Below are 13,833 nucleotides of genomic sequence, written 5' to 3' on the forward strand. Positions count from 1 at the left end.
TTCCCTAGGTCCTGGCTGAACCCTCTGCTTCCCTTTTGCCTGATGCTGCTGTCCAGTTGCTGACTTCTCCTTCAACACTCATGCTTCCTGCCTGGCCCTTGCTACATCCTTACTTCACCCCAACACACACATACACACACACCACACACACACACCCCTCACCACACACTCCAACACACACACACACACAATCACACAGACACCACAGACACAAACACACCACACAAATGCATCACACACACAACCACACACCACATTCACACACTGCATCACACACAACGCACACAACACACCACACACATTACACACATACACCACACACACCACACATCACACATGCCACACACACACCATACATACCACAAACAATATCCACAAACCACACATCCACCATACAGCACACATACACCACACACACACACAAACCACATGCCCCAACACACACGCGCATCACACAAACACCACACACCGTCCACACACACACAAATAACCCACACACAAACCACACACCATACAAATGCATCACACACACCACACATCATACACATCACAAACACACACCACACATACAACCATACACCACATATCACACACACCACACACAACACAATACACAACACATTACACACATACACCACACACCACACATCACACATGCCACATGCACACATACCATACATACTGCAAACCACGCATCCACCATCTACCACACATCCACAACACACATCACACACACTGTATAAACTACACACACGCTAGAGACATACATATTGCACACACACCACAAAGTCCATACTGTCACACACACAGCACACATCACACACACATCACATATACACATCCTATACCCTCACATACACATCACACACACACATTGCACACCATACACACACACCATTCACCACATACACCACACAAACCCCCCTACACCTCCCATGTCCTCCACACCCCTCTGCACACCACACACACACACACACACACACACACACACACACACACACACCCTGCGCCCCTTCTCTGGCTGGCCTCTGCTAAGTTTGAGCAGTCTTTGCATTCCCTCTCATCTTCCACTCCTTCTCCTACAGTCCCAGCCCTCTGTTCTTACCTGGGTGCCCACAACTTTGTGGAACAAATGATTGCCTCTCAGACATCAGGGACCATATTTGTTCATCTCCGAGCCTCAGAATCCAGCTCAGGGCCTGACAATTACTACCCCGGGATAGATGAACATGGAGATTAGAGGACCTGCTCAGAGGGCAAGTAGGCAGGTGTGAAGTGCAGCAAAGGGCCTGGAGCACAGAGGGGCTGGGTTCAGGGAAGTCCCCGCCTCCCCTGCTCCACCTGAAGGGGTGTTTATGCCCGTGGTGAACACAGTACTGCAGAGCCTGGGAACAAGTGAGTGAATGAGTGAGCCTGAGAGTGGAACATACGGAAGGGATGTGAAAAGTCTGGCCTGTGACAAGACAGACTCTGACTTGCCCTGGGTACCACTGTCCCCAGAGCCCTGGGCCAGGGAACCTCTGCCCATCAGCCCAGAGGGGGCCTGGCGTTCTCCTACGCGGCTGTGGAGGGTGCAGCGATGGGGCTTCCAACCTTGCTGTGAGAATCGGATTAGAAGGGAGCTTTGTTGAGAGATAAGCTGCTCAGACCTGAGCCATCTGTGCTCTCTGAGCCTCAGCCCTGCAGCGCTGTGTTCACCGTGGGCATAAACACCCTCCCCCAGGATGGGGAAGGAGAGGCAAGGATTTCCCTGAACCAAGTCCCTCGGTGTGCCAGGCCCTTTGTGGGCACTTCACACCTGGCTATTTGCCCTCTAAGTAGGTCCTGTAATCTGTTTTCTAGAAAAGACCCAACATGCTCAGCTCACACAAAACACCGTTAGCAGGGCAGGGCTTCGAGCCCTGATGTGCCGGACCCAGGGACTCTGTCCCTGCTCCTCACATAGTTACATTGTGTTGTGGCCAAGAGTGGCCTGCAGGGAAGGCTTTAGGGACAGGTTTGTTCTAGCAGAAAGTTGTGCCTCAGGCTCTATCACTGACCTTGTCAAACAAGGATGTGTCTGCATTGAGTTCATTTATTTATTTATTACTTGTTTGTTTGGGTGTTCTTTCCAGCAGACTCATGTTGGGAGGCTAGGAAGGGATTTCTTGGGGAGTCCAAAGGGATTTCTTGGGGGGGATGCTGGTGGTTAAATGCCAGGAAGCTGAATGGACCCGAAGATGGAGGAGACTCTGCAGTCTTAGTCAGCCACCCTTGGGTGCTGGCTACCCTGCACCCTAGCAGGATTGATGGTCTCTGGATGTGTAGCTGTGACCAGTCATGGTGGAATGCTCGCCTGTTTGCACTAGACAGACCCGCATGGTGGCGACTGAGGCCCTGTGGCTGAGGTTGGTTCATGATAGCTCTGAAAGTTGATGGCACAACTGAGACAAGGACATGGAGTTCTTGAACTTTCCCAGGGTCCTTGCAGCCCAAGATGAAGCCCTCCAACATTGTAGCTCACTGTTGTGAAGGCTGAAAGGGGAGACAGGAGGCTGCTGGGTACCTCAGGTGCCAGGTGTGAGGGTCTCCGCTGTCTGGAGTCTTGCTTTCGGAGTGCTACACCTGTGGGAGTGCCCCAGGCACCACCCAAGGGCGGGGCTCTGGCTCAAGCTTGCATGGTTTGCAGAGTCTCACATGATGTCCTGGGAGGAGCAATGAGTAGACAAGAGGGACAAGGACAGGAAGGTGGCAAGGTCAGAGCCAGGTTGGGGGGAGAGAGAGGAAAACACAATTAAGATGCATTTTCAAACACATTAAAAAAAAAAAAATCAAGGCAAGAATTAGATCTTATCCTTTTCCGTAGAGGCCTAGGAGTGGCTTTTCATGGCAAACATGACCAGCCCAGGTTATTTCAGTCCCATCAAAGGGAATCTAATTGATTGGTAGAAGATGAAGAGAAGGTGGCTGATCCTAAGTGGAGCCCACCTAAGAGCCTCGGGTCTGGGAGGCCTGTGTCTAATGACTCTGGTAGGAGGGTCTGCACATGGATGTGTGCCCTTGGGCCCCCTGGCTGTCTCCTTCCAGATGGCACATGCCAGGCAATGTGTCCCAAAACTACATTTGCATCTTTTGACAAACCAGTCCCATTTATGGGAAGAATCATCCACAAGAAAGAAAAAGCTGCATGCATTAAACTATTCTTTATAGGTTTTGTTTTGTTTTGTTTTGTTTTGTTTGTTTGTTTTTTTTTTTTTTTTTTTTTTTTTTATTAAGAGAGATAGGAGTCTCGTTATGTTGCCTAGCCTAGTCACGAACTCCTGGCCTCAAGTTGTCCTCCTGCCTCAGCCTCCCAAAGTACTGGGATTACAGGCATGAGCCACCATGCCTGGCCCATAGTTTTGTTTTTAATTGCAGAAAAAAAAATACTTGGAAACAATCTGAATATCCTATAATAGAGAACTTGTTCATTAGTAATGATAATTTGACCAGGCGCAGTGGCTCACACTGGTAATCCTAGCACTTCAGGAGGCTGAGACTGGTGGATCACTTAAGCCCTGGGGTTCAAGAACAGCCTGCACAACATGATGAAACACCATCTCTACCAAAAATACAAAAATTTGCCGGGCATGGGTGCACACCTGTGGTCCTAGCTACTCAGGAGGCTGAGGTGGAAGGATCACCTGAGCCTGGGAGGTCGAGGCTGTGGTGAGCCATGATTAAGCCACTGCACTCCAGCCTGGGTGACAAAGTGAAACCTTGTCTCAATAAATAAATAGATAATAAAATAAAAAATTAATGATAATTCATGATGATGGAAATGTTTATGGGGACAGAACCCTGTGGTTACGACCACCGCGTAGCAACAAGAAGAAAAACGCTTCAGACTTAAATTGAAAAATGAAAAAAATGAGATATAATTAATAAAAAATAAAACCAGGTAAACATGTTTGTATGGAAAGCAAAGGACACACAAATGAATGAGAAGGGTTACTAAGTTATGACCATGAGATTACTTTTTTCTCCTTCTGTTTTCAGATTATTACTATATGCAATGTGGTGTGGTAATTAAGATCATGAAATCTGAAGAGAGCCAGATTATTTGAATTCAAAGCCTGGATCTATCACTTACTTACTGGCTGTGGGACCTGCAACAGGTTACTTAGCCTTTCTGTGCTTTGGTCCCTCATTTGTAGAAGTGACAAGAGTAATAGTGTCTAACTTTTAGGATTATTGTAAGGATCAAATGAGTTAGCGGATGTAAGTGCCACACCTAGTAATTGCTATATAAGCACTAGCTATACAAAGAAATACATTTAATTATAATTCATCCATCCACTCATGTCTTAACCACAAATAAGTGATAATATTGGTGTGTTTTTCTGTTTTTTTTTTTCTATTGGTAAATGCTTTGATCTTCCCAGAGTGATAATCTTAGTAATATATAGCATAACTTACTCTTTTCCATTAATATCATTTCATGAGCATTTTCCACCAGCCTTTCTGGTGGAGACACATGATTTCCTGACCCCTGATCCTCCTCCACCTCCTTTCCTCGCCTCAGATCCCAAGACTATCTTCTCTGGCTCTTATAATAAATTTTGTGGTTGACTGGTTGCAAATATGGTTGCAATTCTCCATCTCTCCTTTGCAGTTTCTCCCATCATGATATGGAGTCTATTTACCTGCTCCTAAAATCTGGACTGGCCTTGAAACTTGCTTTGGCCAGAGTGAATATGGTAGAGATGAAGGCGGGAAGTTCAGAGCCCATATCTCAAGAGGCCTGACGTGTTTCCATTTATATAAGTGGAACTCGGCAGACACCATGTGAACATTCTGGGCTCGCCTGCAGGGAGCGTGGAGGACCACACGGAGGAGAGGCTAGCTGTTCCAACCAAGACCATTCTACACTCACAGACACCAAAAATATGAGAGACCCAGCCAAGATCAGTAGAGCTGCCTATCCAAATCTTAGAAGAATGAGTCCAGCCAAGACTAGAAGAAATACCCAGCTGACCTGTAGACTCATGGAAAATAATAAATACTGCTTTGGGTCACTAAAATTGGGAGTGGGTTGTTCTGTAGCTATGGCTAACAGATATAATCACGAGGAGCAAGACCACGGGTCTGAGGCCCCTCTGATTGAGCCACTGGGCAGGATGGGCTGCCAGTCCTCTTCACCTCCTCCTTTCAAGGGTCTATTTTCTGGGCACTCATGTCCATCCTGGTATCGTTGTTGCTGAAAACCTCATGTCCTCAATGGGTAACATTTGTCCATGCAGTCCGAGCCCCTTCCTGAAGGCAGAGACAACCCTATGGTGAGGGAGGAACCTCGCTGTGCCCCTTCCAGCCTGAGTCTCCCACTATGGGCTCAGCCATTTTGCTGGGTTTCAAAAACAGGAGGTGGCATGGAGCTCTCAGGACCTAGGCAGCCTCTCAGGCTCCAGGCTTCCCTCGGGACCTCCCAGTCTTCCCAAATAGCTTCCTCACAGTGGGCCCAGGATGCATAGAAGGAAGGTGGCCTGACTGAGGCTTCAGGACCATAGCACTTCCTGGCTGGTAGGGCCTTCACAGCCATCATTCTGACCCCAGCTTAAGCCTAAGCAGCCCCTGGGCTTGGGGCTAGTGCTTGATGCCCGTAAAGAGCCAACAGAGTCAGCACATTGAAACTTCCTTTTAAAAAAACCGGGCCAGATGCAGTGGCTCATGCCTGTAATCCCAGTACTTTAAACACTTTGGGTAGGCCAAGGCAGGAGGGTTGCTTGAGGCCAGGAGTTTGAGACCAGCCTGGGCAGCATAGTAAGACCCTGTCTCTACAAAAATAGAGAAGTTAGCTGAGTGTGATGGCATGCATCTGTAGTCCCAGCTACTGGGGAGGCTGAAGAGGGAGGATCACTGGAGCCCAGGAATTTGAGGCTGCAGTGAGCTATGATTGTGCCACTGCACTCCAGCCTGGGTGACTGAGCAAGATCCTGCTTCTTAAAAAACAACAACAAAAAGACTAGCTGCTCTACAGATTGCTATAAATTTTCTAAATACTTTTTTAAAAGTCTTTTTAAAGTAAATTGGTAAATGTAATAAATTCAGTTGTGGGGAAAAGAAAGAAAGATCAGACTGTTACTGTGTCTATATAGAAAGAAGTAGACATAAGAGACTCCATTTTGTTCTGCATTTGAGATGCTGTTAATCTGTGACCCTACCCCCAACCTTGTCCTTGCAAGAGACATGTGCTGTGGTGACTCAAGGTTTAAAGGATTTGGGGCTGTGCAGGGTGTGCTTTGTTAAACAAGTGCCTGAAGGCAGCTTGCTGGTTAAAAGTCATCACCATTCTCTTAATCTCAAGTACCCAGGGACACGCACACTGCCAAAGGTCGCAGGGACCTCTGCCTAGGAAAGCTAGGTATTGTCCAAGGTTTCTCCCCATGTGATAGTCTGAAATATGGCCTCGTGGGAAGGGAAAGACCTGATCGTCCCCCAGCCTGACACCCGTGAAGGGTCTGTGCTGAGGAGGACTAGTACAAGAGGAAAGAAGGCCTCCTGGCGGTTGTTGGCAATTGAGATAGAGAAAAGCATCTGTCTCCTGCCCGTCCCTGGGCAATGGAACATGTCGATGTAAAACCGGATTGTATGTTCTGTTTACTGAGATGGGAGAAAACCGCCTTAGGGCGAAAGGCGGGACTTGCTAGCGCAATGCTGCTCTTTATGCACTAAAAAGGTTTATGGAGATGTTTACATATGCATATCAAGGCACAGCACTTTTCCGTAATCTTATTCATGTCACAGAGAACTTTATTCATATGTCTTACTGCTGACTTTCTCCCTATAATGATCCTATTATCCTGCCAGTTCCTTTTCTTTAAGATGGTAAAGATAATTATCAATAAATACTAAGGGAACTCAGAGACTGGTGCCGGCGTGGGTCCTCTGTATGCTGAGCGCCGGTCCCCTGGGCCCACTTTTTCTTTCTCTATACTTTGTTTCTGTGTCTCATTTCTTTTCTCAAGTCTCTCGTTCCACCTAATGAGAAACGCCCACAGGTGTGGAGGGGCAGGCCACCCCTTCAGGAAGCAAATCAGCCATTTAGCATGTTGATTTTCGAAGATGGTTTTGTCACATTGACCCAGAGTCCCGGGCCTTCCACATATTGTCATCCCCATGGGCCTACCACAGTGCTGAGATATAAAGCAGTGTTCAAGAAAGACACCACAGAATGAGGAGTAGTCAGTATTTAGCAAGTGTGTGTGTCATAGCTGCTGTTGTTGGCTCAGGAACATCCTCCAGGCAACCCTGAGTTAATTTGTGTTTCTACAGACAGAAGCATGGGCTATGTCATACATCAGTGAACTGGAGCACACGAGGCCAGATTTCTGGAGCCTGGCACACTCAGCAATCCTGCTGTTGCTTACACAACACCCTGGGAACACTGACTCATCTTCTCCCTCCTTGTTGAACCCCAGCATCAGTCCATAAGACAGAAGGTGCAACCACCAAGCCTGGACAAGAACGTGCAGGCTTTAGTTGTCAGTGTTGGAATTGCTCATCTCCTGTGCCAGCAGCCCTGGCAGGGCTGGGTCTGTCTCCATAGCAACAGCAGGACATGTTTACAGGGCACTGTGTGGCAGGCTTGATGCCAAGTCCTATATAGCCATGACCCCACTGACTGCTCATCATGGTCCAGTGAAGGAGATTCTATTATCACTCCCTCTTCACAGAGAGGGAGACTGAGGCTTAGCAGTGCTGGGTGACTTGCTCCAGGGCACACAGCCAGCGGGGCGGTGAAGCTGAGATCCCAGCCCAGAAGGGCTGTTTCCTTCCGGGAAGTCAGCCGTCTGGCCTGCGCGCGCATGTCTTCATACACAGGCTGCAGGAAACTTTCTGTCTATAGGGAAGAAGTTTGTTGTAGTGGAAAGAAGTGGAAAGATCTTGGTTTCTGGCTCTGCCTCAGTTTCTTTCTCAGTCTCGGTTTCCCAATCTATACAATGGTGACAAGACCTCCCCACGGTGGTCTCAAGGATTTCAATGAGATCACATGACAAGGACCCCATACATATGTTTGTTTTGCTCTTCTTGTTCTAAGTTGTTCATACATTTCTACAATGGAATTTTAAAAACATACACACAAAAAGAAATCCAGTCTCAGCACAGGAGCCACACACCTAGATTTATTCTCCCGAAGTAACAAAACAAAACGGATGCACATGTACTTGCACAGGAGTTAACCTGGCCACGTCTCTTGTGCACTGTGTGTGCTTGGGTGTATATCTGTCCATCTGTGTGTGAAGTGTGTGTGTGCTGTGTGTAGCATAGGAGTGTAGTGTGTGTAGTTGTGTAGCGTGTGTGTGTGCTTGTGTGTGTGTGATTGTGTGTCTGTGTGTCGTGTGGTGTGTGTCTGTGTGTGAATGTATTTGTGTGTGTGTCTGTGTGTATAGTTGTGTAGTGTTACATATTTGTGCGTATTTATGTGTGTTTGTGTGTATAGTTGTGTGGTATGTGTTTGTGTGTAGACGTATTTGTGTATGTGTCTGTGTGGTATACGTGCGTGTGCTGTGTGCATGTGTCTATGTGTGTATGATTGTGTGTAGTGTGTATATGCATGTAGTGTGTTTGTGTGTATAGTGTGTGTCTGTGTGTGGACTTGTGTAGTGTGTATGTGTCCGTGTGTCTGTATGTATAGTGAGTGGTGTGTGTGTGTAGAGTGCATGTAGTATGTGTCTGTGTGTGTAGTTGTGTGGTGTGTGTTTGTGCTGTGTGTATGTGTCTATCACTATACTGTGTATTGTGTGTATAGGCTGTGTGTCTGTGTGTAGTTGTGTAGTGTGTATGTGTCTGTGCGGCTGTAGTGAATGGTGTGAGTCTGTGTGCACATGTATTTGTGTGTGTGTGTGGTTGTGTGGCGTGTTATCTACTTATGTGTGTAGTATTTGTGTTTGTGTGTTTGGGTTTGTTGTGTGTGTGTGCATGGTGGGAGCTCACACACTCCCTCAACTTCCTGCCTCTGAGCAGTCGGTGCAAGAGAGAGGAAGAGGAGGGGTAGGGTGTGTGAGCTCTTGGGGCTCGCCTTCACCTCTCTCTGGAAAGTTTTCACCTTCTTTCACAGAACCAGGGGACTGGGGGAGCAGAGCCACAGCCTGCGTTCACCCTGCATCCTTCCTGGGCTAGCACCTCGCACTGGTTCAGCAAGAGGTGTGTGAGAGCTGGTTATTTTTACCCTGGCCAGCTGGGTGTGATTCCAGTTTGGAAGAAGAGGATGTCAACATCTCCGGAAGAAGGTCTGCGGCTGCTCCTGTCTTGCTTCTTCCCTCTGTCCTTCCCCTGCCTCACAGCTGAGCATCCCCTTGGTAGGTGGGAAAGGCATGGAGGCTCCGGCGCTGGTCATGGACCCCATGGGCCATGGTCCCAGAGAAGCAAGTGGAGCTGGGACCTCCTCAGCCTCCTGAGAGAGGGCACTGGGGCTGCAGAGTCCAGGCAGGAGCCCCAGGTTGGTGTCAGGCTGTCCGACTCAGGCTCCACAGCCTCCCCTTGGAGATCTGCCTGCCTCACACACGCTCCAGCAGCCTGGCTCTTCCACCTAGGCTGGGCAACGCCAATGAATGCCTGCCCTGGCCTGGAGCCCCTGTGCAGGGAACTGGGTGCCCGCAGCCCTCCTGGGCTTGGGCCTGTCCTCCACAGGCCTCCCAGTGCCCCCAGGCTCAGAGAGAGGACAGCCTTGCTCTTCTGGGCCTCGCCCTGGTCATGCAGCCTGGATGCTGCCTGCTGGCATCTCTGGGACTGCCTTACCTCCTGCCAAGCTGTGGCTCTCTGGACCCTCACGCCCACTGCCCTGCTGGTGACCTGCATGCTGGTCTGAGCCTCAGGTTCACAGGGTCCACAGACAGCCTTGGTCCTTAGCTTCTGGGAGCACCTCACAAGCTCTGTTGCCCTCTGTCTTCCATACCCGCCTCTTGCCCTTCACCCTTGAGCCTCCTCTGCCTGCATCCCCCACCTCCACAGTCCTCAGCCAGGCTCCTGGCCTTTGTTCAGGTCTCATAAATGTCACCCTCCTCAGACACCTCCCACCTAAAGTAAGGGTGTTTCCACACAACGTTTTCTAATTGCACCCTGCTTTCTTTCCATGGTAGAATGTATTCAGTTTAAAATGATTAATTTGTTGACTTTTTGGGGGGAGTTATCAAATTAATCAACAAAACAAAGATGTCCTCCCAGCCAGAGCCTGATGCTAGCCATGGGTGGGGGCTGATCAGCACGTGTGGCTGGTCCCACGGCCACTGCAGAACTTCTCCCCCACAGTCTGGACGACGTGCGGGTACTTACCTTTCGGGTTTGTCAAGTTGGGGCTAGGGACTCTGTGGCAGCAGAGCCTGGCTCTCTTGCCTGGCCAGGGCTTGGCAGGACGCCTCTTCCCTGAAGGTGGACACAAAGGAAGAGAGACTGTCCTTAGCAGGCTTGTCTGTGAGTGAGTGAGCTTCCCCTTCCGAGGCACAGGGCTCAGGAATATTTATCCGGAGAAACTCAGGATGAGCCAGGCTATGAGAGGTCCCAGGGAAAGGGTAGGCCTTGTTGTGGTTTACTTTTCAGAAATAACAGTGTTGAGAGACACAATGGCCCCAAAACACATCCTTCTCAGGTTTCTGTCCAATAAGTAGTTTCTTTGACATAATAATTCTCCCCTTGGCAATCTAGTCTAAGAAAATATGCCTGAGCCGGGTGTGGTGGCTCATTCCTGTAATCCTAGCACTTTGGGAGGCTGAGGCGGGCGGATCACTTGAAGTTGGGTGTTCGAGACCAGCCTGACCAACAAGAAACCCCATCTCTACTAAAAATACAAAATTAGCCTGGCATGATGGCGCACTCCTGTAATCCCAGCTACTCGGGAGGCTGAGGCAGGAGAATCGCTTGAACCTGGGAGGCAGAGGTTGTGGTGAGTCAAGATCATGCCATTAAACTCCAGCCTGGGCAACAAGAGCAAAAACTTCGTCTCAAAAAAAAAAAAAAAAAAAGAAAGAAAGAAAGAAGAAAATAAGCTTGAATAAAGGACATATTTTATGTACACATATACCTTTTACCACATAATTAAAATGTGTAAAGTAGGCTGAGTGTGGTGGCTCATGCCTGTAATCCTAGCACTCTGGAAGGCCAAGGTGGGAGGATGGCTTGAGTCCAGAAGTTCAAGACCAGCCTGGGCAACATAGAGAGACCTTGTCTCTACAAAATATTTTAAAAATTAGCACGGCATTGTGGTGCACACCTGTTTTCCCAGTTACTGGAAAAGCTGAGGTGGGAGGATCGCTCGAGCCCTGGAAGTCAAGGCTGCATTGAGCCATGGTCATGCCACTGCACTCCGACCTGGACAACAGAGTAAGATCTTTTTTTTTTTTTTTTTTTTTTTTTGAGACGGAGTCTCGCGCTGTCGCCCAGGCTGGAGTGCAGTGGCCGGATCTCAGCTCACTGCAAGCTCCACCTCCCGGGTTTACGCCATTCTCCGGCCTCAGCCTCCCGAGTAGCTGGGACTACAGGCGCTGCCACCTCGCCCAGCTATTTTTTGTATTTCTTAGTAGAGACGGGGTTTCACCGTGTTAGCCAGGATGGTCTCGATCTCCTGACCTCGTGATCCGCCCGTCTCAGCCTCCCAAAGTGCTGGGATTACAGGCTTGAGCCACCACGCCCGGCCCAGAGTAAGATCTTGCTTCAAAAAAAGAAAAGCACACAATTGTGAACTATCTAAATGTCTAAGCATGTAAATTCATCATAGTACATTCACTTGATAGCAAGTTATACCGGAAAATATCAGTTGATTAATGCTACTTCAACAATCTGCCACAGATAGTTCTAAACGGATAGGAAACTTTATGGGGGAAGATATCTATCCTCATTTAATTGTCACTAGGGTATCACTGGCAACCTCCAACATGTCCAAAAATAGAGGTCTGATAAATTGCATGTCATGGGCTGTGTTTATGAGGAATTCTAATCACTGTTTTCCTTGTTATATATGTGGCACATTTTCATTGCAGAAACTTTGTAAAACAAACACTTGTTATAATCCCACTACTCAGAGATGGCTGCTGCTGACACTGTGTTGTAAATGCTTCCAGAATATCTTCAATCATAAGTATTTTGGGTGATTATAACAATATATATAGTGATAAATAAAAAAGATATAACCTTAAACATACAGAGGTACATCAATTAAGTTTTTAAAATTCTACATGCAAGGAAATAAACAAAATGTTGAACATGGCTACTCTTGAATCATGGAATTATGAGTGTTTTTCTTCTCCTTATATATTTCTATAGCTCCAGCTCCCCCCACCAAAAAGTTTAAATAACCATAACCACTAAAACAAAAAACAAGTGTAGGCAGTCTCTAGAGGGTTAGACAAGAGAAAAGTATTGAAACACTCAGCTATCTGAATCAAGAAAGGCAGCCAGGCGAGGTGGCTCACACGTGTATTCCCAGCACTTTGGGAGGCGGAGGTGGATGGATCATGGGGTCAGGAGTTCAAGACCAGCCTGGCCAACATGGTGAAACCCCGTCTCTACTAAAAGTACAAAAATTAGTCAGGCTTGGGAGGCTGAGGCAGGAGAATGGCATGAACCCAAGAGGCAGAACTTGCAGTGAGCCGAGATCGCGCCACTGCACCCCAGCCTGGGCAACAGAGCAAGACTCCATCTCTAAAAAAAAAGAAAGAAAGAAAGAGAGAGAGAAAGAAAGAAAGAAAGAAAAAAAGAAAGAAAGAAAGAAAGAAAGAAAGAAAGAAAGGCAACAGAGCTAAATATTCATATTTATAGAGGTAAAAAGATGGTGTCCCCTTCTTCTAAACATGCGTAAACATACCCCACCTCTCCACCACACACACCTTCATTCCAGTTGCTCATGGATATTTTCTGTTCATGAGGTTTTGGGATGTTCAGACTTAGATGGTCTACTAATTAATGTATTCATTTGCCCAACACTGATTTACTCTGCTCCAAGCATGATACAAGTACAAGTACAAGAGAGTGGCTCCAGAAATTCTAGATAGGTAGGACACAATAGGTAGATAGCTAGATAGGTAGGCACAATAATCTAGCTGAGAGGTTTTGTATATGTGTTTGCATGGTGAATACACCACTTTACTTAGGCTGGGTATGTATTTGGGGGTACAGGGGCTGTGAATGGAGCCCCCATGCCACCTGCGGGCAGTTCTGAACCCCAAACCTATAGGTTCAGGAGCAAGAGCCCGTCTTTCCAGGGCTCAGGACTGCCTGCCAAGGCCTGCCTTCCAACAATTCCTGATCAGAGTCTTCCCAGATGCTGAAATCCTGCTCAGGGACCTGCACCCTGGGGGCTGCCCTACCTTCTGTGGGGAAGACGGAGAAGCAGAGAAGCAGGATGCAGAGCAGGCTGGAAAGGATTAGAAGCCTCATTGTGAGAAGGCAGACTCTCACGTCCTGGGAAGGGAGCTGTGCTGCAGAAGTCCTCCTTGGGGCCACCTTGGACATTTATAGAGTCAGAGAGAGGCGTTTCCCAATGGGCAGGGCCCTGGTAGCCTTGCAATTCTCCTAAACGGTGAAGTCAGCCCCTCCCAAGAGGAAAACCAGCCTTTCGAGATGCAGTTAGTAACCTGTAACACAGAAAGCTGTAAATGCCCAGCCCAGAGAGGTTTCAGCACTGGCTTCAGTGGTGAGAGCAGGAAACAACTGTCCAGGAAAAGCCACTGTCTAGAGTTGAACGTTAACTTTTAGTGTCAGGAATCATCCTATCAAATGCAGCTCTTCCTGCTCATTCCTCAGCTGTGTCTGGGAAAAGGATCATAAAACCCTTGCAGGTTCTCATCCAAGGATGAGCCTTGAGTAACCAATGAGATGTAGGGA

At 48.0% G+C, this 13,833-nt stretch overlaps 1 protein-coding gene across 1 annotated transcript; it reads right to left on the minus strand.

The window, feature by feature from the left end:
• Positions 1-2,058: 2,058 nt before the first annotated feature.
• On the minus strand, positions 2,059-13,434 carry C9H10orf99 (chromosome 9 C10orf99 homolog). Its single transcript, XM_025397227.1, has 3 exons — positions 13,317-13,434; positions 10,291-10,380; positions 2,059-2,684 (listed from the first exon to the last, which is right to left on the minus strand). The coding sequence occupies exons 1-3, from the start codon at positions 13,384-13,386 to the stop codon at positions 2,599-2,601; spliced, it is 246 nt and encodes an 81-aa protein (XP_025253012.1). The 5' UTR covers positions 13,387-13,434; the 3' UTR covers positions 2,059-2,598.
• Positions 13,435-13,833: the final 399 nt, after the last annotated feature.

Source organism: Theropithecus gelada, chromosome 9 (genome assembly GCF_003255815.1).
Source record: "Theropithecus gelada isolate Dixy chromosome 9, Tgel_1.0, whole genome shotgun sequence".
NCBI classification, from domain to species: domain Eukaryota; kingdom Metazoa; phylum Chordata; class Mammalia; order Primates; family Cercopithecidae; genus Theropithecus; species Theropithecus gelada.

Coding starts and splice junctions, on each gene's coding strand:
- C9H10orf99 (XM_025397227.1), bottom strand. CDS start 13,386: ATGAGGCTTCTAATCCTTTCCAGCCTGCTCTGCATCCTGCTTCTCTGC. Junction 10,381..13,316: donor CTCCGTCTTCCCCACAGAAG/GTAGGGCAGCCC, acceptor GTCCACCTTCAG/GGAAGAGGCGTCCTGCCAAG. Junction 2,685..10,290: donor CAACTTGACAAACCCGAAAG/GTAAGTACCCGC, acceptor TGCTCCTCCCAG/GACATCATGTGAGACTCTGC.